This window comes from Chiroxiphia lanceolata, chromosome Z (genome assembly GCF_009829145.1).
Source record: "Chiroxiphia lanceolata isolate bChiLan1 chromosome Z, bChiLan1.pri, whole genome shotgun sequence".
Taxonomy (NCBI): Eukaryota; Metazoa; Chordata; class Aves; order Passeriformes; family Pipridae; genus Chiroxiphia; species Chiroxiphia lanceolata.
In genome coordinates this window covers 632,075-654,702 of record NC_045671.1, presented here as the reverse complement: position 1 = coordinate 654,702, position 22,628 = coordinate 632,075, and the positions used below count along the sequence as shown (strand labels likewise).

Here is a 22,628-nt window from a genome sequence, read left to right as displayed (position 1 = left end):
CTCCGCTTTTCCTGCGGGAACGACAACCGGGGAATGAAATCCTCGGAATCCTCGGAATTCCCGGGAATCCTTGGAATTCCGGGACCGACCTCCTCCATCCGCCGCAGCCGCTTTTCCAGCTCTTCCGCCCGGAGCCGTTTTTCCCGGAGATTCTCCTCCAGAATCCGGGAATTCTCCCGGATTGCCCGGAATTTCTCCTCCTGCCGGAGCTTCTGGGCCTGGGAGGCGAAAATCCCGGGAATTTTCCCTTGGATCTTTGGGAATTTATCCCGAATTTCCTGCCCAAAATTCGGGAATAAACCCTGGGAATTTTCCCCTGGATCCTTCCCAAAATTCGGGAATAAACCCTGGGAATTTTCCCCTGGATCCTTCCCAAAATTCGGGAATAAAATCCCAGGATTCCGGATTAAAATCTTGGAATTTTCCCCTGAATAAAAGCTTGGAATTTTCCCCTGGATCCTTCCCAAAATTCGGGAATAAACCCTGGGAATTTTCCCCTGGAGCCTTCCCAAAATTCGGGAATAAACCCTGGGAATTTCCCCCTGGATCCTCGGGAATAAATCCCAAATTTCCTGCCCAAAATTCGGGAATAAACCCTGGGAATTTTCCCCCGGATCCTTCCCGAAATTCGGGACTAAAACCCCCCAAATTCCGGACTAAATCCCAGGATTTGGGCCCAAACCCTGGGAATTTTTCCCCTGGATTTTTCCCAACTTTTTACCCGCAGCTCCTCCTTCTCCTTCTCCCGCTTTTCCGCCCTCATCCCGGAAATCCCGGCCAGTTTTCCGGCCGCTTCCCGCAGCGCTCCGATCCCGGCTTCCCGCGACGCTTCCAACTGGGAAGAGAAAAACCCTTGGATCCGACCCTTTTCCTCGGGAATGAAGCGGGAATAAAATTCCCGGGATTCACCTGGATCCGGAGCTTTTGGTTTTCCCGCCGCAGCCGGAGCAGCTCCGGGGAATTTTCGTGGAATTCTTCGTCCATTCCGAAGGAATTTAAAGCTTGGGATGAATCGGGAACGTTGGGGGATATTTGGAGGGAATTCCCGGATTCCAAAGCCTGGAATTCCCAGATTTTAAACCCTGGAATTCCCGGATTCCAAACCTTGGAATTCCCAGATTCCAAACCCTGGAATTCCCGGATTCCAAACCCTGGAATTCCCAGATTTTAAACCCCGAAATTCCCGGATTCCAAACCCTGAAATTCCCAGATTTTAAACCCTGAAATTCCCAGATTCCAAACCCTGAAATTCCCAGATTTTAAACCCTGGAATTCCCGGATTTCAAACCCTGGAATTCCCAGATTCCAAACCCTGGAATTCCCAGATTTTAGACCCTGGAATTCCCAGATTCCCAAACCATTCCCAGATCCCAAACCTGGAATTGGGACGTACCTGGGGCTTCATGGGAAATGTGGGAATGGGGCTGAAAATCCGGGAATATCCGGGAAAAGTCGGGATCGAGTTCCGGGTTGGGGCGGGTTAATGGTTGACGGAAAAGAGGGATAAAAAGGGGCGGGGCCAGGGCGGGGATTCCCGGGAATTTGGGGCTCTGGGAAGGAGGGAAAGGAGAAGGAATAAAAGGAAAGAAGTGAAGGAAAAAAGGAATAAAAATTAAAAAATAAAATAAAATAAAATTAAAAATAAATTAAATTAAATTAAATTAAATTAAATTAAAAAATAAAATTAAAATAAATAAAATAAGATAAAATAAAATAAAATGAAATAAAATGAAATAAATAAAATGAAATAAAATGAAATAAAATAAAATTAAAAAGAAAATAGAAAGAAAAAAAAGAAATAAAATAAAAAGAAAATTAAAAAAGGAAAAAACGAAAAGAAATAAAATAAAAAGAAATAAAATAAAATGAAATTTAAAAAAAATAAAAGGAAAAGAAAAGAAAAGAAAGAAAAGAAAGAAAAAATAAAAAGAAATAAAATAAAAAGAAAAAAATAAAAAGAAATAAAATAAAATAAAATAAAAAGAAATAAAATAAAATAAAATAAAATAAATTAATAAAATGAAAGAAAATGAAAGAAAAAAAGAAAGAAGAAAATAAAAAGAAATAAAATAGGAAATAAAATAAAAAGAAATAGAATAAAATAAAAATTAAAATAAAATGAAAAAGAAAAGAAATAAAAAGAAAAAATGAAAAAAACGAAATAAAAAGAAAAAATAAAATAAAATAAAATAAAAAAAGGAAAGAAAATAAAAAGAAAATAAAATAAAAAGAAAGAAAAATTAAGAGAAAGAAAATAAAAAGAAATAAAATAAAAGAAATAAAATTAAAAAAATAAAATAAAAAAGAAAGGAAAATAAAAAGGAAGAAAAAATGGAAAGAAAAAATTTAAAAAATTAAATAAAAAGGAAAAAATTAAAATAAATAAAATAAAATAAAAAAGAAAAGAAAAGAAAAGAAAAAGAAAAGAAAAGAAAAAGAAAGAAAAAATGGAAAGAAATAAAATAAAATAAAATGAAATAAAAGGAAATAAAATAAAATAAAATAAAATAAAATAAAATAAAATAAAATAAAATAATAAAATAAAAGGAAATAAAATAAAATAAAATAAATAAAATAAAAGAAAAGAAAAGAAAAAGAAAAAAGAAAATATAAGAAATAAGATGATCCAACAGCGATCCAACAGTGAGCCAACAGTGATCCAACAGTGATCCAACAGTGCCTCCTGCTGACAATACAGAGCAGCTGCAGGCTCTGCTTTTCTAGTGAGCCAGCAGAGCCTCCAACAGTGATCCAACAGTGACCAACCCAGACCAACTGCAGGCTCTGCTCCTCCCGTGATCCAACAGTGATCCAACAGTGACCAACACCAAGCACTGCAGGCTCTGTGCCATCAGTGATCCAGCAGAGCCTCCAGCAGTGATCCAACAGTGACCAACCCAGACCAACTGCAGGCTTTGCTTTTCTAGTGATCCAACAGTGACCAACACAGACCAACTGCAGCCTCTGCTCCCCCAATGATCCGACAGTGATCCAACAGTGACCAACACCAAGTGCTGCAGGCTCTGCTCCTTCAGTGATCCAAAAGTGCTCCAACAGTGATCCAACAGTGCCTCCTGCTGACAACACAGAGCAGCTGCACGCTCTGCTCCTCCCGTGATCCGACAGTGATCCAACAGTGATCCAACAGTGACCAACACCAAGCACTGCAGGCTCTGTACCATCAGTGATTCAACAGTGCCTCCTGCTGACAACACAGAGCAACTGCAGGCTCTGTGCCATCAGTGATCCAACAGTGACCAACAGTGATCAACAAAGAGCAACTGCAGGTTCTGTGCCATCAGTGATCCAACAGTGACCAGCAGTGGCCAACAGTGACCAACAGTGGCCAACAGTGACCAACAGTGACCAACAGTGATCCAACAGTGACCAACAGTGACCAACAGTGATCCATCAGTGATCCAACAGTGCCTCCTGCTGACAACACAGAGCAACTGCAGGCTCTGTGCCTTCAGTGATCCAACAGTGACCAACAGTGACCAACAGTGACCAACACAGACCAACTGCAGGCTCTGTGCCATCAGTGATCCAACAGTGATCCAACAGTGCCTCCAGCAGTGATCCAACAGTGACCAACACCAAGCACTGCAGGCTCTGTGCCATCCGTGATCCAACAGTGCCTCCTGCTGACAATACAGAGCAACTGCAGGCTCTGTACCATCAGTGATCCAACAGTGCCTCCTGCTGACAGGACAGAGCAACTGCAGGCTCTGTACCATCAGTGATCCAACAGTGACCAACAGTGACCAACAGTGACCAACCCAGACCAACTGCAGGCTCTGTGCCATCAGTGATCCAACAGTGACCAACAGTGACCAACAGTGACCAACCCAGACCAACTGCAGGCTCTGTGCCATCAGTGATCCAACAGTGACCAACAGTGACCAACAGTGACCAACCCAGACCAACTGCAGGCTTTGCTTTTCTAGTGATCCAACAGTGACCAACAGTGACCAACAGTGACCAGTAGTGACCAATAGTGACCAGTAGTGACCAACAGTGACCAACAGTGACCAGTAGTGACCAACAGTGATCCAACAGTGCCTCCTGCTGACAACCCAGACCAACTGCAGGCTCTGCTCCTCCCGTGATCCGACAGTGATCCAACAGTGACCAACACCAAGCACTGCAGGCTCTGTGCCATCAGTGATCCAACAGTGCCTCCTGCTGACAACACAGAGCAACTGCAGGCTCTGTGCCTTCAGTGATCCAACAGTGACCAACAGTGATCCAACAGTGACCAACAGTGACCAACACAGAGCAACTGCAGGCTCTGCTCCTCCCGTGATCCGACAGTGATCCAACAGTGATCCAACAGTGACCAACACCAAGCACCGCAGGCTCGTATCATCAGTGATCCAACAGTGATCCAACAGTGCCTCCTGCTGACAACACAGAGCAACTGCAGGTTCTGTGCCTTCAGTGATCCAACAGTGACCAGCAGTGGCCAACAGTGACCAACAGTGACCAACCCAGACCAACTGCAGGCTCTGTGCCATCAGTGATCCAACAGTGACCAACAGTGATCCAACAGTGACCAACTGCAGGCTCTGTGCCATCAGTGATCCAACAGTGACCAGCAGTGACCAACAGTGACCAGCAGTGACCAACAGTGATCCAACAGTGATCCATCAGTGATCCAACAGCACCTCCTGCTGACCCGCCCCGAGCACTGCAGGCTCTGCTTTTCTAGTGATCCAACAGCACCTCCTGCTGACAGGACAGAGCAACTGCAGGCTCTGTGCCATCAGTGATCCAACAGCACCTCCTGCTGACAGGACAGAGCAGCTGCAGGCTCTGCCCCTCCAGAGCCCAACGGCGCCCTCTGCCAAAAATTCTTGGAATCGCGCCCGAGGACGGGAAGCGCCGAATTGTTGCCTTCTTGAAGGGGACTTTTGGGGCCGGGATTATTGTTTAATCGGGGTTTTTTTGTGTTCTTCTGTTGTCCTGCCGATGCACATCTGCCCTTTAGTATGTTGTTATTTTTTCTTTTTCCGTCCTTCCCCGGTCGGAGCCTCTCGATTCGGGATTTACAGTTGCCGAGAGAGAGGAGTTTATTTACCAATAAAAGAGGAATTATTAATCTGCAAGCTGTAGAAACACCCCTGAGAGTTTCACAGGTGTTCAGGCCCCCCCTGGAAGTTACCAGGCCTTAATTAATTAATTAAGATCAGCTGTGAGGGTGGGGCTTTTCCAGCAGCTTTTCAGTCTGAAGTGGTTCTCCGGGGGGCGAGGTCCTGGGTTGGCCAAGCTTCCCCATTGCACTGGATATTAAATTTGCTGGAAGAGCAGCGGTTCTGCAGTTCCTGCTCCTCTGGACTCGGCTGGAGAAGCTTCCAACTGGCAAGTGAGTGTCCCCTGGCACTCCAGGACTGTCCCCTGGCCTGTTCTGTGCCCTGGGACCCCAGGACTGTCCCCTGGGACTCCAGGATTGTCCCCTGGGAATCCAGGATTGTCCCCTGGCACCCCAGGACTGTCCCCTGGCCTGCTCTGTCCCCTGTCACTCCAGGACTGTCCCCTGGGACCCCAGGACTGTCCCCTGGCCTACTCTGTGCCCCAGAACTCCAGGATTGTCCCCTGGGATCCCAGGATTGTCCCCTGGGACCCCGGGACTGTCCCCTGGCCTGTTCTGTGCCCTGGGACCCCAGGATTGTCCCCTGGCACCCCAGGACTGTGCCCTGGGACCCCAGGACTGTCCCCTGGGACCCCAGGACTGTCCCCTGGCCTGCTCTGTGCCCTGGGACCCCAGGACTGTGCCCAAAGACCCCCGGGCTGGACGCACGGGGGGAAATGGCTTTATTAAAGCAATGTTGGACAGTTGGGGGCAGTTGGACTCGTTCTGTGCCTTCTCCGGGGGTGAGTGAAAAGGGAGGGGGTTGCAGTCTGGGCCGATCGTCGGGGCACCGGGACCGACCGACGGACCGATCCCGCCCGGGGCACCGGGACCGACGGACCCAGCCCGGGGAGCGACGTGTCCGCCAGGGGGCGCCGCGGGCGCGGGGGGGGGGGGGGGGGCCGGGGGGCGGGGCCCCGCCCTCGTGGGAGGAGCGAGGCGGGGAGCGGGGCCTCGGGGGGCGGGGCCGGCGCACAGGTGCGCGAGGCGGCAGCGCGCGTGCGCGGGGCACAGGTGCGCGAGGCCGCAGCGCGCGTGCGCGGGGCACAGGTGCGCGGGGCGGGGCCGAGGTGATTTAAGGCCCCGTGAGGAGCCGCCGGCGCCATTTTGCAGGTGTTCGGCGGAGGAGGCGGCAGCGGCCGCGCCGGGCTCCCCCGGCGGGACCCGGGGATGGCCGAGGCCACCCACCCCTACCCCTCTCCACCTCTCCTTCCCCCCCTCCTTCCCCCGTACCTCCCTCTTCCCTCCTCCTCTTTTCCCCCGAGCCGCTCTCCCCCCATCCCCGCTCCGCGCCCCCTCCGCTCCCCGGCTCCCCTCAGCCCTCCTTCCTCCCTCTCCTCCCACCACCCTGCCCGCTCCCCCTGCCCCGGCTCCCTCTCCGCCCTCTCCCTTCTCTCCTGCACACCCCGATCCCCTCCGGACCCCTCCTCCTTTCCCTCCTCCGGCCTCCCTCTGCCCTCGCCTCGCCCCGCTCCGCACCCCGAACCCCGGCACCCGCTCCGTGCCCGTCCCCCCGCCCCAGCCTTCCTTCCTCCCCTCCTGCCTCCCCGGCCCTTGCCCGCTGCCCAACCCGAACCCCCCTCTCTTCCCTCTCAATTCCCCCTCTCAGTTCTCGGTCTATTCCCTCTCAGTTCCCCCTCGATTTCCCATCTTCTCCCTCTCACTTCTCCCTCTATTCCCTCTCAGTTCCCCCTTGATTTCCCATCTTTTCCCTCTCAGATCTCCCTCTATTCCCTCTCAGTTCTTCTTCTATTCCCTCTCAATTCCCCCTCGATTTCCCATCTTTTCCCTCTCAGTTTCCCTCTATTCCCTCTCAGTTCTCTCTCGATTTCCCATCTTTTCCCTCTCAATTGTCCCTCGATTTCCCATCTTCTCCCTCTCACTTCTCCCTCTATTCCCTTTCAATTCCCCCCCGATTCCCCCTGTTTTCCCTCTCAGTTTCCCCAATTCCCTCTCAATTCCCCCTTAATTTCCCATCTTTTCCCTCTCTGTTCTCCTTCTATTCCCTCTCAAGTCCCCCTGTTTTCCCTCTCAGTTCTTCTTCTATTCCCTCTCAATTCCCCCTCGATTTCCCATCTTTCCCCTCTCAATTCTCCCTCGATTTCCCATCTTTTCCCTCTCACTTCTCCCTCTATTCCCTCTCAGATCTCCTTCTATTCCCTCTCGGTTCTCCTTCTATTCTCTCTCTATTTCCCATCTTTTCCCTCTCAGTTCTCCTTCTATTCCCTCTCAATTCCCCCTCGATTTCCCATCTTTTCCCTCTCACTTCTCCCTCTTTTCCCTCTCAATTCCCCCTCGATTTCCCATCTTTTCCCTCTCAATTCCCCCTCTATTTCCCATCTTTTCCCTCTCAGTTCCCCCTCTGTTTCCCATCCCAGTGTCCCTCGATGTCCCCTCTGTCCCCCCTGTCCCCCGTTCCGTGTCCCCGCAGCCGCGGGCTTGGGGGCGCCGGTTTTAATAAAGCCGCGCAGGCCGGAGCCGGCGCCCCCCCTGGATCCCCCCCACGGGGCCGGGCCCGCTCGGCGGGTCCCCCCCTGCAGTTGCCAAGCACCGCCCGACACCGCCGGGGCTCCGGCCCGTCCCGACATCACACTTGGGGCTCCGCGGGCGGGGGCGGGGGGGCAAAGGCGGCGGCTTCGCTCTCGGCAATGGACGGCAAGAGAGGGCCATGGATTGCCGGGAGCGAAGCCGGGGCCGTTTGGGGCGGGGGGAGGCGGGGGGGCAGGGGATGGGCTGGGGGCCCCCTCCGGAGGAGGGGGTCGGGGAGGGGGGGAGGAGGGCGGGGGGACCCCCCTCCGGAGGAGAGGGGTCCCGGGGTGGGAGGGGAGGAGGGCGGGGGGTGGGGGGACCCCCCTCCAGAGGAGGGGGTCCCGGGGTGGGAGGGGACGAGGGGGGAGTTCCCCCTCTTCCTCTCCCGCCTCTGGATCCCCTTCTCCAGGGGGGCGGTCGGGGAGACCCCCCTCCAGGGGAGGGGATCCCGGGGTGGGAGGGACGGAGGGGGCAGTTCCCCCCTCCGATCCCTGTCAGCCCGGGACCCCCTTCTCCGGGGGGCGGTCGGGGGGACCACCCTCCAGGGGAGGGGGTCCCGGGGTGGGAGGGGAGGTGGGGGCAGTTCCCCCCTCTTTCCCTCCCACCTCTGGACTCTCTTCTCCGGGGGTCGGTCGGGGGACCCCCCTCCAGAGGAGCGGGGTCCCGGGGGTGGGAGGGGAGGAGGGGGGAGTTCCCCCCTCCGACCCGTCCCACCACGGGACTCCCTCCTCCGGGGGGCGGTCGGGGGCGGGGCCCCCTCCGGAGGAGGGGGTCCCGGGGGGGGGGTCGGGGAGGGCCCCCCCCGGAGGGGGGGGTCCGGGGAGGGGGGGGGGGGGGGGGGGGGGGGGGGGGGGGGGGGGGGGGGGGGAGGGGAGGGGGGGCAATCCCCCCCTTCCTCTCCTCCTCCTCCCCTCGTCCCCGGGCCCCTCCCTCCGGGGAGGGCTCCCCCCGACCCCCCTTCCCGGGACCCCCCTCCTCCGGACAGGGGCCCCGCCGGGTGGGGGGGGGGGGGGGGGGGTCAGAAGGGGGAGTGCGCTGCTTTGTGTTCTGATCACGCCGCAGAGTGACGTGACCCCTCCTGCTGCCCCCCCCCCCCCCCCCCCGCGGGGCCCCTGTCCGGAGGAGGGGGTCCCGGGAAAGGGGGTCAGGGGGAGTCCGCCCCGGAGGGAGGGGCCCGGGGAGAGGGGAGGAGGAGGAGAGGAAGGGGGGGATTGCCCCCCCTCCACCCCCCCCCCCCCCCTCCCCGGACCCCCCCCTCCGGGGGGGGCCCTCCCCAACCCCCCCCCCCGGGACCCCCTCCTCCGGAGGGGGCCCCGCCCCCGACCGCCCCCCGGAGGAGGGAGTCCCGAGGTGGGACGGGTCGGAGGGGGGAACTCCCCCCTCCTCCCCTCCCACCCCGGGACCCCGCTCCTCTGGAGGGGGGTCCCCCGACCGCCCCCCGGGGAAGGGGGTCCCGAGGTAGGAGGGGTCGGAGGGGGGAACCCCCCCCCTCCGTCCCTCCCACCCCGGGACCTCCTCCTCTGGAGGGGGGTCCCCCGACCGCCCCCCGGGAGAAGAGAGTCCAGAGGTGGGAGAGGAAGAGGGGGGAACTCCCCCCTCGTCCCCCCCCACCCCGGGATCCCCTCCCCTGGAGGGGGGTCTCCCCGACCGCCCCCCTGGATAAGGGGATCCAGAGGCGGGAGAGGAAGAGGGGGAACTCCCCCCTCGTCCCCTCCCACCCCGGGACCCCCTCCTCTGGAGGGGGGTCCCCCCACCCCCCGCCCTCCTCCCCTCCCACCCCGGGACCCCTCTCCTCCGGAGGGGGGTCCCCCCGCCCTCCTCCCCCCCCTCCCCGACCCCCTCCTCCGGAGGGGGCCCCCAGCCCATCCCCGGCCCCCCCGCCTCCCCCCGCCCCAAACGGCCCCGGCTTCGCTCCCGGCAATCCATGGCCCTCTCTTGCCGTCCATTGCCGAGAGCGAAGCCGCCGCCTTTGCCCCCCCGCCCCCGCCCGCGGAGCCCCAAGTGTGATGTCGGGACGGGCCGGAGCCCCGGCGGTGTCGGGCGGTGCTTGGCAACTGCAGGGGGGGACCCGCCGAGCGGGCCCGGCCCCGTGGGGGGGATCCAGGGGGGGCGCCGGCTCCGGCCTGCGCGGCTTTATTAAAACCGGCGCCCCCAAGCCCGCGGCTGCGGGGACACGGAACGGGGGACAGGGGGGACAGAGGGGACATCGAGGGACACTGGGATGGGAAACAGAGGGGGAACTGAGAGGGAAAAGATGGGAAATAGAGGGGGAATTGAGAGGGAAAAGATGGGAAATAGAGGAGGAATTGAGAGGGAATAGAGGGAGATCTGAGAGGGAAAAGATGGGAAATCAAGGGGGAATTGAGAGGGAATAGAAGGAACTGAGAGGGAAAACAGAGGGAATCGGGGGAGAATTGAAAGGGAATAGGGGGAGAAGTGAGAGGGAGAAGATGGGAAATCGAGAGGGAATTGAGAGGGAAAAGATGGGAAATAGAGGGACAATTGAGAGGGAATAGAGGGAAACTGAGAGGGAAAACGGGGAATCGGGGGGGAATTGAAAGGGAATAGAGGGAGAAGTGAGAGGGAGAAGATGGGAAATCGAGCGGGAATTGAGAGGGAATAGGAGAACTGAGAGGGAAAAGAGGGAGAATTGAGAGGAAATAGAAGGAGAAGTGAGAAGGAAAAGATGGGAAATCGAGGGGGAATTGAGAGGGAATAGAAGGAGAAGTGAGCAGGAAAAGATGGGAAATCGAGGGGGAATTGAGAGGGAATAGGAGAACTGAGAGGGAAAAGATGGGAAATCGAGGGAGAATTGAGAGGGAATAGAAGAAGAACTGAGAGGGAATAGAGGGAGAAGTGAGAGGGAAAAGATGGGAAATCGAGGGGGAATTGAGAGGGAATAGAGGGAAACTGAGAGGAGGAATTGAGAGGGAAGAGAGGGGCAATAGAGAGGGAAGAGAGGGGGGTTCGGGTTGGGCAGCGGGCAAGGGCCGGGGAGGCAGGAGGGGAGGAAGGAAGGCTGGGGCGGGGGGACGGGTACGGAGCGGGTTCCGGGGTTCGGGGTGCGGAGCGGGGCGAGGCGAGGGCAGAGGGAGGCCGGGGGAGGGAAGGGAGGAGGGGTCCGGAGGGGATCGGGGTGTGCAGGAGAGAAGGGAGAGGGCGGAGAGGGAGCCGGGGCAGGGGGAGCGGGCAGGGTGGTGGGAGGAGAGGGAGGAAGGAGGGCTGAGGGGAGCCGGGGAGCGGAGGGGGCGCGGAGCGGGGGTGGGGGGAGAGCGGCTCGGGGGAAAAGAGGAGGAGGGAAGAGGGAGGTACAGGGAAAGGAGGGGGGGAAGGAGAGGTGGAGAGGGGTAGGGGTGGGTGGCCTCGGCCATCCCCGGGTCCCGCCGGGGGAGCCCGGCGCGGCCGCTGCCGCCTCCTCCGCCGAACACCTGCAAAATGGCGCCGGCGGCGCCTCACGGGGCCTTAAATCACCTCGGCCCCGCCCCGCGCACCTGTGCCCCGCGCACGCGCGCTGGCGCCTCGCGCACCTGTGCCCCGCGCACGCGCGCTGCCGCCTCGCGCACCTGTGCCCCGCGCACGCGCCCTGCGGCCTCGCGCACCTGTGCCCCGCGCACGCGCACTGCCGCCTCGCGCACCTGCGCGCCGGCCCCGCCCACCGCCTGGCTCCTCCCCCGAGGGCGGGGCCGGGCCCGTCTGTCCCCGTGTCGGCGCTCGGGCAGCCCCGGGTGCGGAATAAACGGTGTTATGAAGCAAACTGCTCGTTTTGCCAAGTAGATGATATTTAATCGTCACGAAAGAAGATCTGCGCGCGTCTCAATCGATTCGAAAGTAAACACGAAGCCGTCCTGCCCCACCTGTCCAAGGATTTCGTTCCCTTCGGTGCCGTTAAGAAATGGTGTAAAATATTTATTGAGGGCTTGGCCTGCGGAGGCACGACATAAATAGAGGGGGAAAAGTCCTGCTGAAATGTGATGCGCGGCCCCCAAGCCGGGGGGCTCGGCCCCCGCGCTGCCGGAGGCGTCCGGCCTTCCGTCGCCGGCCCGGGGCCACCAGCTGCTCCCCACGCGGTCCCTGGGGGGTCTCTCCTCCCCCCCTGGGCAGGGCCAGGGGGCGGCAGAATGTGCTTGGAAGGGGGGGGGGGGACACGGGGGCCGCCGGGTTAGTCCACCCCTTCGAAGCCCTGGGCGTTCTCCACGGCCATGAGGAGCTTCTCCCGCAGGTCCTCGAAGGAGTCGTACAGAGGTAAGTCCAGGCGGTTAAAGCTGCAAGGACGAGGCGAAGAAGAGTCACTCCAGCAGCCAGGGAAGAGCAGAGGGGGTTTTAGAGGCAGACAGAGGCCATCAGGGGGTGGAGCTTGTGGGCCACCGATTTATGGGCTCTCCGGGGACGTCAGACTTGCTGTAGAGCTCCTCCCACCCCCTGACTGGGCCGGGGAACAATAAAACAACGCCCTTCCCGTCCCTGGGGGAGCCACACGTTCCTCAGAGCGTCCCCCTCGGATCCAGAGCTGAGGGACCCCCCCTCCTGCTTTTGGGGACTTACCAGGTGTGAGCTCGGGGCAGCTTGTCGGGACTCCCCCACTGCTCTATTGTAAACAGCTGAGGACCGTTTGAACCTGAATGAAATAAAATAAAAAAAAATAAAATAAAAATAAAACAAAACCCCACACGGAACGGGAATTGCTGGACCCCGCAGAAAACACCGAAACGTTGTTTTTAACGCCACACGTCGGCGTGGGTCGCGGGCTGGGGTTTTTCACCCGCCGCAGGAACGGGGGTTATTTCTCCCCAAGCTCATGTCACGCTCAGATACGAACATTCAGGACTCTGGTGCTCTGCAGGGGGGGGGGGGGGCTGGATTTCTGCCCCGCCACCAGCAGCTCACCGTAAAGTTCAGCAAATCCGTTCATAGGCACTCGAGACGTCCCGGTCACGAACTGCAGGAGCCGGATCCGCTTCTCGGCGTCCATCAGCAGGACGGCCTGGGGGCAAACACAGACTGTCAGGCCCTTGAAGGGCAGGAGAAAGGAGAGGCCAGAACTTGCTGGTGCAAGGAAACCCTCGGGACACGACAGAGAGTCTCCATCTGGTCCAGGCCCCCATGGCTGGGCGCAGGACGCGTCCCTCCCGGCACCACGCCCCAGCCTCGGAACATTCCGAGGTTTCCAAGGAGAAAACTCATTGCAACCTTCATTTTTTGGGCACGAGTCGAGAGGTGGAGAGCCGGGCTCACCTTCCAGAACCACTGGATGACGGGGTGGTTGGGGCAGTAGCCGTTTTTGTAGATGGTGTGTTGCCGCCAGTCGTTGACGTCGACGTCGCCGAGGCCGCACATGAGGAGCTGCGGGGGGAGCAAAGCACCGGGGGGGGGGGGGGTCACCGAGGGGTTGGGCACGTTCCCTCAGGGAGAGACTGAGGGGGCCCAGAATGTGGCACATCCCTGCCAGCCCCGGGCAGCCGAGACTCACCTCCAGCTCGTTTTCGTCGAAAATTTTAATCAGGTCGATGGGAAGCAGCTCCGTGAACCCCTAAAGAGAAGCAGAGTTAATCATTCCACATAAATCCTAATTAAAAAAATCGGTGACCAAATCATTTCAGCTTGAAAGATCACTCTCAGGTGGGAAAGATGATACATTCTTATAGACATTAAGAGCCTCACCTCCAAAAACGCGTTCATTTGCTTCTGCACCCTGTTGACGAAGCGCCACTGGATGACCAGGCTGCAGGGAGAGAAGAAAAAACCCCCTCAGGGACACACCCTCAGCCAAGAGTTGAGAGATTCCAACAACCTTCTCACTGACAACTTCAGCACCCTCAGGCGTTCCAACGGTGGAACTTCGGAAAAAAAAAAAACCCCAAACCAAAAATGGGAATAACTCACTCAATGTACTCCCTCTTGTTCTCGTTGGTCACCATGATTTCAGAGCCGTTGGGCTTCAGGTCCACTTGATATGTCTGTGTTTCAAAAAACAAAACCCCGTTATTTGAGGCCACATTTCTTGCACCACCCCCCTGAGCAGCATTTTGCAGGCGGCAGCAGGAAATGCTCGATAAATGGATTTACACTCGGGAGTCAAACCTGTGGGGCAGCAGAAGGGGAAAACTGGCAGGGAAAGGCTGCCAATAATTTGGAGGGTAACTCAGATATTCTCCCTGGAACTCCCAGCTTCACGTTACGACCTCCAGGGAAAAAAGGCAGCAAGAGCCCTGCCGGCATTTGAAACGCTGAAGTCACGCACCTGCCCAAAGTTCTCCTCATCGATGCAGAACATGAGATCCAGCTCCGTGGGGTCATTCTCCAGGATCCACTTCAGGGAGTTGTAATATTCGCTGTCCTGGGGTGAAACACAGGTTGAAAACGGGCACATCAGAGTTCCAGACACCCAGGGGGCTGCGAACACCGGGCTAAAAAAAGGTGTCTTACCACTGACTCCATGTCTTTCAGAGTGATTGGCTTCCCCAGCATCATCTTGTAGAAAGGTCTGATGAAGAAGCCTGGAAGAGAGAGAGAGAGAGGGGGGAGAGAATCACCTGCCCTGCTCTGCAGCTTCCTCAAAGGCACAGCTGACCCATGGATCCCATTTAAAACCCTCGCTCTGCCCCATTTTAAAACCCCATTTAAAACTCACCGTCCAGCAGCTTCCCGTGGTACACGGCCAGCCCGGCCACCCGGCCGATGAAGGTGAAGTAGGACAGGTGGTCTTCGTTACAGAGACCTGAATTAGGATTAATCTGAAGTGTGTAGTTGTCCCTTTTTTGGGGGGGGGGGGAAAGGGGGGGAAAAGAAAAAAAAAAAAAAAACAAACAGCGCAAGAACCAAGTCTGGAAACCAGTTCGTAAAGAAACGAGTTGTGCTCGGCTTATTTCCCTTCGACGGTTGTCAGGGGGCTTTGCCCAGATCCCAAATCCCAGCTCCTGCACTTCCCAGCCTGCTCAACGCTCCCAGGCCAGGCTGGGCCTGCTGCTGGCACCGCCAAAGCCACCCCGGAGCCACTGTGGGCTCCCCCCCGGCACCGCCACCCAACCCCAACCCCGACCCCGCTCCCTCCCTCTGCCTCTGGCACTAAGGGATTGCTCCAGGATTTTAAAGCACTGGAAACCCCCCCAGGGCCGGGAAAAGGGCGGTGGGGCCGCCCCGGGAAGGAGGAGGCGACCCCGCCCAGAGCAACTCCGCCTCTTATGCGAAAAGAGAAATATCTCCAACGGGAATCCTTCGCGGGTACTTACGTCGCCGAGTACTCGAAGAGACCGTAGTAAGGGTTAAACATCTCCTTGGACAAGAGGAAAAACCACTCTCGGGCCACCCCTCCGTAGTCCAGGCCCTTCTCCGACTCGAACTCGATCCAGAGCCGGGCTTTCAGCACGTCGGGTCTCTTCACGGACATGATCCTGCGGTAGGACTCCTCGAAAATGTTGTTTCGGTGCAGCTTCATCTCGAACCTGTTGGGTATGTCGGCCTGGGGGGAGGCAAACACAAAACCAGAGAGGAGGCTTGACGTCCCCAAGCTCTGTTTCGGGGGCGTTCGCGTTCATCTCGGAAACGGGAGTCTGGAAGACTCGGAAATTCAACAAATTGAAATTTTTGACTCCTCCTTGAGCCCTTCAGGAGCAGCACAACTGGGAGGTGCCTCCTCTCCAGGCCCCACAGGGATCTACTCACGGGTTTCTTCAACTTCTTGCGGAAGTAGTCGTATTTCTGCTTGAACTCCCGGGAGTACGGAACGGCCTGGCAGGAGAGGACGGGGAGGACACGTCATTCCAGCCGCTCAGCGCTCGGATACCCCAAAATATTCAGCCCTGCCACCTACAGGTGTGTGCTGTGGGCTTGCCCACCCTTCACCCAGGAGGAGTGGAAGAACCCCCCCAAAACGACAGCGTTTCACCCAGCAGAGGTGGGGCAAAGGGCAAATCCGTGGCAAATCCGTGGCAAACCCCACTTACCGGGCCGGTGATGGCCGGGTTCTGCAGCCTGGGGTCTTCCCACTGGGTAATTTTATTATCTGCAAACGACAACAACAAAAAAAAAAACAAGGAGCCCGTGACTTCTCAGCTGCCGGGCTGGGAATTCCCAGTTGGATTCTTCTCCCTGCCACCGCACAGGGGTCTGATTTAATGGGAAGGTCGTAGGATCAATAAAGAGAGACAGAACTGCCCAGTTCTGGCACAGGAGATGATCCAGTCGGAGATGCTGGCAGTGACCCAGTTCTTTCCATCCACGGGAGGGTGACAGGAAGGTTCTAGAGGCGGAACTCTCCCTTCCCTGCCCTCCAGACAGCTGATCCTCCCCGGATTCCGAACCCGACGGAACCGCCACGGAACGACGGCGCTGCGACCATCGGGCAACGCCCCAAACACACTTGATCTATTAATTCATTTCAGATTAAACCACTATTTGATTTCCCTTCGCACATGCTCTTTGCTCTGCACCCTTCCCTGGCCGAGCTTCTCCTCAAAGTCCTGGCTGCAGGAGAATTCGGCAGTTTTGCTGCCGGGGATGAGAAGAACGCTCCAAAAATAGGACAACTCCGCGGCAAGAGTTACAAAATCTCCCGGGGGGGAGCAAACGCGACTCCCAATCCCAGTCGCGTCCCGGGAAACGAGCAGCAGCACCAAAAACTTCCCGAAACCTTCGTGGAAACTGCCACATAAAAAGCTAAAACCACCCAGATCCAAATATTCTGGGGAGAGAACTCAGGTGCAAAGAAATCTTGCTTTCTACCAGTTCTAAATCCTCGGGGGAATTCTAATTACTGGATGACTTTAACGTTCTGTTTTAGGGATTAATTAGCCAGCAGAGGCAGTCCTTTAATAATGACTTAATTAGGGGGGAGCTGTTACTCAGCCTGAGGGACAAACCTGACTCTGTCAAACCCAGGGAGCAGCTCGGATTTTAACCTCTCCTCTCGTGGTTGGGGGAGTCGGCTGCGAAGAAACATCTCATTACGGTTTCAAAAAAAAAAAAAATAAAAAGAAACAAACCCCAAAAAAAAAAAAAAAAGGAAGGAGAAGACCCAGCCCGGCCTTCGTGGGGGGTGGCTTTGGGTTCAAACACCAACAAAACTCACACAGCACTTCCGAGATGCTCTGGGAAGGACAAGTCTACGAGGAGACATCACTTAACACTAGAACTCCACTAACAGAACTGGAGGATACCGACGGGGCCGGCGCGGGTTTTCACATGCTCCAAAATAGGAAATAAGATCAGAAATCGGCCCTGCCCCAAACCTCCTGAAAGCAAAGCCCTTCTCAGGGCTACTCGCTGTGGCCACGGGGGGGGTCTTTTTTTTTTTGTTTTTCTCATCTTATTTTCTATTCCTGGCGCGTGTTGGTCCAAAGAAGCCACGAGATCATCGACAACGACGACGAGGAGCCCAAAAATACCCACGAGAACGAAAGGAACCACAGAGGGGGGGGGGATGTCAATGCTTCACAAGTCAAGAGAGGGACAAAGCTTGATGAGCCAATTAAAGCAAGCTGCCGGTGAGCGTACAGTACCGTAGGAGGGCACTAAGTCTCTGGGATCAATGTCTCCACATATCAACACCTGGCTTCCTAAATGAAGAGTAAAATCACAGAGCTTTCACTTCAGGACTCGGCACCTCCCTCTTTGTTTGCTCCAGGGCCCGAGGGCGTTACTTACTGTGGTCTATGTAGAAGGTCCTTCCGTCCAGGTGGATCCTTTCCTCCCAGCCAGGCTGGAAAGGGGAGATAAAAACAAACAGAAGAGAAAAATAAGCAAAACAAGTGTCGGTGTCTATTCCCCTTCCTCATCTCCCAGGAGGCCGCAGGGGAGAGAGGAGAGGGGGTGGTTGGTGCTGGGACGGGCAGTGGACTTCCATAAAATACAGAGGAGAAGTGATTTCCCTGCAATCTTTTTTTTTTTTTTTGGAGAAAGCTCTTGTTAAATTCCGTGGTCGCTCCTGGCTCCAAGCCAGACTGGTTAAACTGAGGGGAAAGCTGTTACTTCCTGAGAGCAGAGAAGTCCAAGTTGGCTGGAGGTTCAGCGGCTCGGGCAGCACGGGAAGGGGCCGTGGGTTTTCCGAGCGCTCTGGGCCGGCCCCAGGGGAGCCCAAGCAGGTTCCCAGCTCCCAGCAAGGCCAGGGGCAGAGGAGAGCCCGGGGTGTTGACCCCAACAGCATCACTTACAGGCAGAGGTCCCAGGTCGTTGGGGTTCAGAGACGCTTTGGATCTCAAATGCACCGGGAACTTCAGCCGCGGGTCCTCCTGGAACGCAAACACGGAACTGAAAATCCGACAGCTCCAGGCAGATCCACGACCTCCTTTTTGGCCCTTACAGACAAAGTCCAGGTGCCACACTAAGGGGAGCACGGCCCCCGGTGCCCTTACCCAGGTGGTGGTCTTGGTGTTGTGGTCGATGAAGAAGGGGCGGCCGTTGGGGGCGATGCGCATCTCCCAGCCCGGGGGCAGGAAGCTCTGGGCCCCCTTGTGCTGGGGCTTGGGCGAGTTGTAGGGGGATGGCTGTGGGGACTGGGGGTTGGAGAGGGTGTCCTTCACCGCCCGGCGCACCGGAGAGTCCTTCATGCCCTGCGGAGCGGGAAACACCACCACTGCTCACCGAAACCAACCCGAGGCAAAGAGCTCTTCATTCCACAGGTAATTAACGCCGGAATTACTTGGGGAGAGACTTCAAAAAGAAAGGAAACACCCTCTGGAAAGGCAAGGGGATCCCAAGTGGCCGAGCCAGGGGCGTCCTCACCTCCAGGGGGGCCGACAGGGTGACGGTGGGGGAGCTGAGGCTGCGGGGCCGCCGGATCTGCGGCTCGCTCAGGTGGTTGCTGCTGCTGGTGCCCGGCGCCACCATCCCGTCCTCGGCGAGCTGAGGGGGGCAGAGCCAGGTCACAAAGGGCACAGACACCCCCCAGCCACAGCCAGGGCACTTCAAAACCCATGGCACTGCTTATTACCACCATTCTTAAACGTAATTCCCTAAAGATAAGGATTTAACGTAATTTAACGTAATACGTGGTCCTACTTCCAAATTCAAGCCTAAGAACACATTTTAGCAGTTCCCTCCACCCCTCTCTGGAAATTCCTTCCCTGGCAGCAACCAGGCTTGCTCTGTGCCAAAGGAAAACCAACCAGCTTGCTCTGTGCCAAAGGAAAACCAACCAGCTTGACCTGCGCCAAAGAAAAACCATCTCGACGGCGGCGATTTTTTTCACGACGCGCCCGAGTCGTCACGACAACGCTCAGGAGTTTTCCCCTTCGAATTCCAGAGGTTCTGGAAGCCCCTTCACCTGAGGTCAAGCCCCCAGCCGGAGTGTTTGCCCTGTTACCTGCATGATGGGCCGTGTCCACGTCGTGGTGCGGTTGTTGTGGTTCACGTAGTAGGTCCTGCCCTTGGTGTCCTTCCGCTCCTCCCAGCCCGAGGGCAGCCCGGGGGTGGTGTGCACGTAGGCCACGGAGGGCTGCTCGGGCAAGAAACATCATTTGACTCTTGAGGTCATTATTTTATAACAGCTAAAAACATTTCCAAGTCTATCATCTTTTAAAAAAAAAGCAACTTGTGGACTGAGGTCGTTCCCAAGCACAACCACCATTTCTGGTCTCATTTCACACAAGCCCTTTGAGTCGAAGGAGTTTTTTTTCTCCCAAATGATTTTTCTCTCTCTCTCCCTTTGGATCAAGTCTGGCACAGGTTCGGGTGCCTCAAACAGCCCTCAAAGTTTTTAACCCGCCGGTTCCGCGCGGCGACAAAAAGGAACTCGGCGTTTTAACGAGTTTGGCTTAGAAAGGTGGATTTTTTTTTTGTTTGAATTTTATCAGTTGGGATGAGTAAGAGTCAAATAACCCTGCAGCCAAGAGACTGGAAAATGGAGGGAAACAGATGAGGAAAAGTACAAACTCTAAGTGATTTCCATGAAACAACTCACTTCAGACTGACAGTTAATCGGGTTAAAGAACGGGATGGTTTTGGCAGAGTCCAATAGAAATTAAGCCCACTTTCCTTGGGTTACACTTTCAGCAGAGCACTTGGAGAGTTTTACTGGGTGATCAAACTACAAACCCAGCCTTGGAACGCTGATCAAGCGCTGGGAAAAGACACTGGCATTAAATAAGACCACGAAGAGCTCTGCGACGCGTCGCTGACCCTCCACGGCCCTCAAACGAAGAGCAACTTCCAGAGTGAAAATTAATGCAGCGTTCTGAGAAATCCTGAGACAATCTGAGACAAGAATGGGTAACTCTGTGCCTGTATTTCATTCATTGTGAAGAAAAAAAATCCCTCATTGTCCAAGGCCTACATTTGATTTAGAGATAGCGCTTGATAAAGAGTTTTATTACCGTCGGCTCCTCTCCACCCGTGAGAGTTGAAGAACGAGCTCTCCTAGAGGGGCCACTCTGCTGTTAAACAATGAATGAGACACAGATTTACCGGGGAAGGCCACGGGTCACATCTTTAGGGGCGAGGAATCACAATCACATTTAAGAGAGAGTGATTAGATGGGAAGAAGGTTTAAGAGAGTGGCAGAAGTAAAAGCCGTCGGCCACCGGCAACCAAGCCAGAAACCTCCAAGTGCTGCAGTCAGGAAGAAAAGAATGCACTTGGTTGCCACAAATGATCACTGGCCCAAGAAGGATTAAATCTGCGACCAGGCAAAGGTCCAACTCCTTTGGGACGTTGCATGGATTTATAGATGGCAAGTAAATCAATTTATGGGCCACCTGGCCGGGAGGGGGCCGTGGCTGCTGCAGTCTGTGTCTCAGCAGAGCCGGTGCAAGGCCGGGTGTTGTTCAGAAGCAGAGAAGGCCCAGCCAAAAAGGGAGATCTCAAATTGAGCTTTGGGCTTACCAGGGCTAACTGAGACTGCTCAGCCACTGCGTCCGTGACGCTGCACGACCTCAGCCTCGATGAAGGTTCTCTTTGCTGGAAGAGAAACAAAAGAGACCGTTTTTGGGGTTTTTTTTTTTCCTCTTTCCTTTGGGATTTTTTTGGAAGGCGCTGCTAACTCAGGTTGTCCTGAGAGCAGCCCGAGGGACTCAGATTATCCCAAACAACAGCACATTTGAGCAGCAGAGGTTGCCAGGAAGAGCAGCGCAGCACGTACAATCAAAGAGCCGAGTTGCTCCCCGTTGGAATCGGGAGTGACCTGGAGTCTCCTGCTCAGCTCCTCCGACAGCTCCTGGGGACTGGTCCGGGACACCGGGGACGCAGGAGGGGGTGGCAGGGCCAAGCTCAAGGAATCTCCACTGGCACTCGCCTCCTCGGAGATGGTTTCCCAAGGCTGACAAAACAGAAGGAAACGAGTTCAGGATTTACACAGAGCCTTTCACGTCGTAGAGGTTCGAGGCTCAGCGCCCACCTCGGCAACGTCCCCGCTCTCCGCGGGCTCCGGCTCCAAGTCCTCACTGATGTGCCGCCGCGAGCGGAACCGCCGGTGAGCTGCCTCCTGGTTGATCTGCCTGATGTTGTTGTCGGAGTCCGACCCCACGTCGCTGCAGGGCGGTGGGAGGGGGGAGAAAAGAACACGAAAATAACCCGAATTAAACTAAGCCCCGACTTTGTCCGTCGCCTTCGAAACCTTGGAGACGCTTCTGGTTATAAAAATCATTAATCGTGGATAGGTCAGGCTAGACAAGGTGGCCCAGAACCCCGTGCAGCCCAGCCCAGGACGTGGCCAGGGCTGGAGAATCCAGCACTTCCTTGGCCATGGTTTAGAGGTGAGTTCTTCCCCCCCCCACCCCTGCCCCAGGTTGGTGCTCACATGAGGCTGGGCCGGTGCCACTGGGTGGTCCTGTTGTTGTGGTTGACGTAGTAGGTCCGGCCCAAGTTGTCCACCTTCTCTTCCCAGCCCGGAGGGAGAGGAGGGGGTGGCAACTCCTCCTGCCTCTGAGACGCGGGGTCGCCGGAATCCACCACGTCCCAGCCGTGCTTAGGGATGAAGGGAGGAAAAAAAAAAAACCTCCTTTCACCGCGTGTACACCGAATTTCGGCGAGAAACCAACCCCTCGATCAAGGAGGGACTCCCAAAGGTGGCTGGGTGCCAAGGAGAACCAACTGCTTCCAGGCCTTTCTCCTCCAGGGCACAGCTGCCCCCACGATTGCACTTGAACCTCTAGTAAAACCCAAAACACCCCCTCGAGCGTTCGGCCTCACCTCGGCGTCGTCCCTGGGATCGCTGTTTTCCTCCTCCTGGCCCCCGTTTTTCGGCATGTAGGCCATCTTCAGCCTCAAGAAACCCTTCACACGAGATTTGTGGCTGCAAGACAAGGGGGTTACATCTCACATCTCGTTCCACGGCCCTCGAATTAAAAAAGCCAGCAGGAGGAAGTCTCCTCAAGGCCACGAGGCCTTTTCCCCTCACCTTCGTGGCCGGAGGAGGAAATCCTTAAACGTGTAGGGCCTCTCCATGGTCGGGTCTTCGGTCTGGGAGCGGCGGAGAAAAGGACAAACTCAAGGCTTTGCTCACAAGTGCAGCCACAGAAAGAACATTCACAGATCATGGCACTGACTGCCATCGAAGCCTAAGTCTCACAAAGCCTGGGATCCTGAAAACATCCTATTCCACAAAAATTTCAGCTTTCTTATAATTTCTCATGATTTCTGATTTAGATAATGCCTGTGCATGTGGACCCATGAATGGAGATACCCACACAAGCCCAGATAAAACACTCCTGCTTTATTTCAAGTTCCAGCTTTACACCATCTATTAAGAAACAGAAACAAGCAACAATCCGACCGCTGACAACAAAATCATTCAAACCCCTACCTCAATTACTCTTAATTACTTTTAATTACTTCCTCTTCCAGCTCTCCCTGCTAGCAGGGAATTCGATTTTGAGCTCAAATAATGAATAGACAGTTCTTGCAGCCTTTTGCTGCACGAGGAAGCTTTTTTTCCACCCACCCTCCCCCCCAAAAAAAAAAAAAAAGAGCCGTTCCTCTGCTCACCGGGAGGTGACTGAGCGGCACATCCACCTGGCCCAGGAAGTCGTCTCTGGTCTGG

General features: G+C 55.8%; 2 protein-coding genes across 6 annotated transcripts in view; one reads left to right on the top strand and one right to left on the bottom strand.

Annotated features, from left to right (window-relative positions):
• Positions 1 to 1,418: 1,418 nt before the first annotated feature.
• Positions 1,419 to 8,732, top strand: LOC116780466 (proline-rich protein 36-like). The gene is made up of 4 exons (XM_032675514.1): positions 1,419 to 1,469; positions 6,654 to 6,926; positions 7,070 to 7,827; positions 8,723 to 8,732. The coding sequence occupies exons 1-4, from the start codon at positions 1,419 to 1,421 to the stop codon at positions 8,730 to 8,732; spliced, it is 1,092 nt and encodes a 363-aa protein (XP_032531405.1).
• A 3,011-nt stretch (positions 8,733 to 11,743) lies between these two features.
• The window catches only part of NEDD4L (NEDD4 like E3 ubiquitin protein ligase), a 35,874-nt gene continuing 24,989 nt past the window's right edge, over positions 11,744 to 22,628 (bottom strand). Inside the window, exons 6-32 of one of the 5 annotated variants that reach the window (XM_032676981.1) lie at positions 22,574 to 22,624; positions 21,987 to 22,048; positions 21,779 to 21,881; positions 21,387 to 21,553; positions 20,985 to 21,117; positions 20,730 to 20,906; positions 20,474 to 20,548; positions 19,966 to 20,025; positions 18,957 to 19,088; positions 18,377 to 18,496; positions 18,007 to 18,204; positions 17,806 to 17,883; positions 17,300 to 17,354; positions 17,155 to 17,211; positions 15,601 to 15,659; positions 15,320 to 15,385; positions 14,887 to 15,116; positions 14,289 to 14,410; positions 14,084 to 14,154; positions 13,899 to 13,994; positions 13,541 to 13,614; positions 13,319 to 13,379; positions 13,128 to 13,187; positions 12,893 to 13,000; positions 12,545 to 12,641; positions 12,203 to 12,275; positions 11,744 to 11,922 (exon numbers count right to left, since the gene is read on the bottom strand). In XM_032676981.1, the coding sequence (XP_032532872.1) occupies positions 11,820 to 11,922; positions 12,203 to 12,275; positions 12,545 to 12,641; positions 12,893 to 13,000; positions 13,128 to 13,187; positions 13,319 to 13,379; positions 13,541 to 13,614; positions 13,899 to 13,994; positions 14,084 to 14,154; positions 14,289 to 14,410; positions 14,887 to 15,116; positions 15,320 to 15,385; positions 15,601 to 15,659; positions 17,155 to 17,211; positions 17,300 to 17,354; positions 17,806 to 17,883; positions 18,007 to 18,204; positions 18,377 to 18,496; positions 18,957 to 19,088; positions 19,966 to 20,025; positions 20,474 to 20,548; positions 20,730 to 20,906; positions 20,985 to 21,117; positions 21,387 to 21,553; positions 21,779 to 21,881; positions 21,987 to 22,048; positions 22,574 to 22,624 (2,688 nt within the window). In that variant the 3' untranslated portion in view covers positions 11,744 to 11,819. Of the gene's footprint in view, positions 11,923 to 12,202; positions 12,276 to 12,544; positions 12,642 to 12,892; positions 13,001 to 13,127; positions 13,188 to 13,318; positions 13,380 to 13,540; positions 13,615 to 13,898; positions 13,995 to 14,083; positions 14,155 to 14,288; positions 14,411 to 14,886; positions 15,117 to 15,319; positions 15,386 to 15,600; positions 15,660 to 17,154; positions 17,212 to 17,299; positions 17,355 to 17,805; positions 17,884 to 18,006; positions 18,205 to 18,376; positions 18,497 to 18,956; positions 19,092 to 19,965; positions 20,026 to 20,473; positions 20,549 to 20,729; positions 20,907 to 20,984; positions 21,118 to 21,386; positions 21,554 to 21,778; positions 21,882 to 21,986; positions 22,049 to 22,573; positions 22,625 to 22,628 lie in introns of all 5 variants that reach the window. The other 4 variants (XM_032676982.1, XM_032676983.1, XM_032676984.1 and 1 more) reach the window with 4 other exon arrangements.

Coding starts and splice junctions, on each gene's coding strand:
- LOC116780466 (XM_032675514.1), top strand. CDS start 1,419: ATGGGGCTGAAAATCCGGGAATATCCGGGAAAAGTCGGGATCGAGTTC. Junction 1,470..6,653: donor AAGTCGGGATCGAGTTCCGG/GTTGGGGCGGGT, acceptor CCCCCGCCCCAG/CCTTCCTTCCTCCCCTCCTG. Junction 6,927..7,069: donor TTCCCATCTTTTCCCTCTCA/GTTTCCCTCTAT, acceptor TTTCCCTCTCAG/TTTCCCCAATTCCCTCTCAA.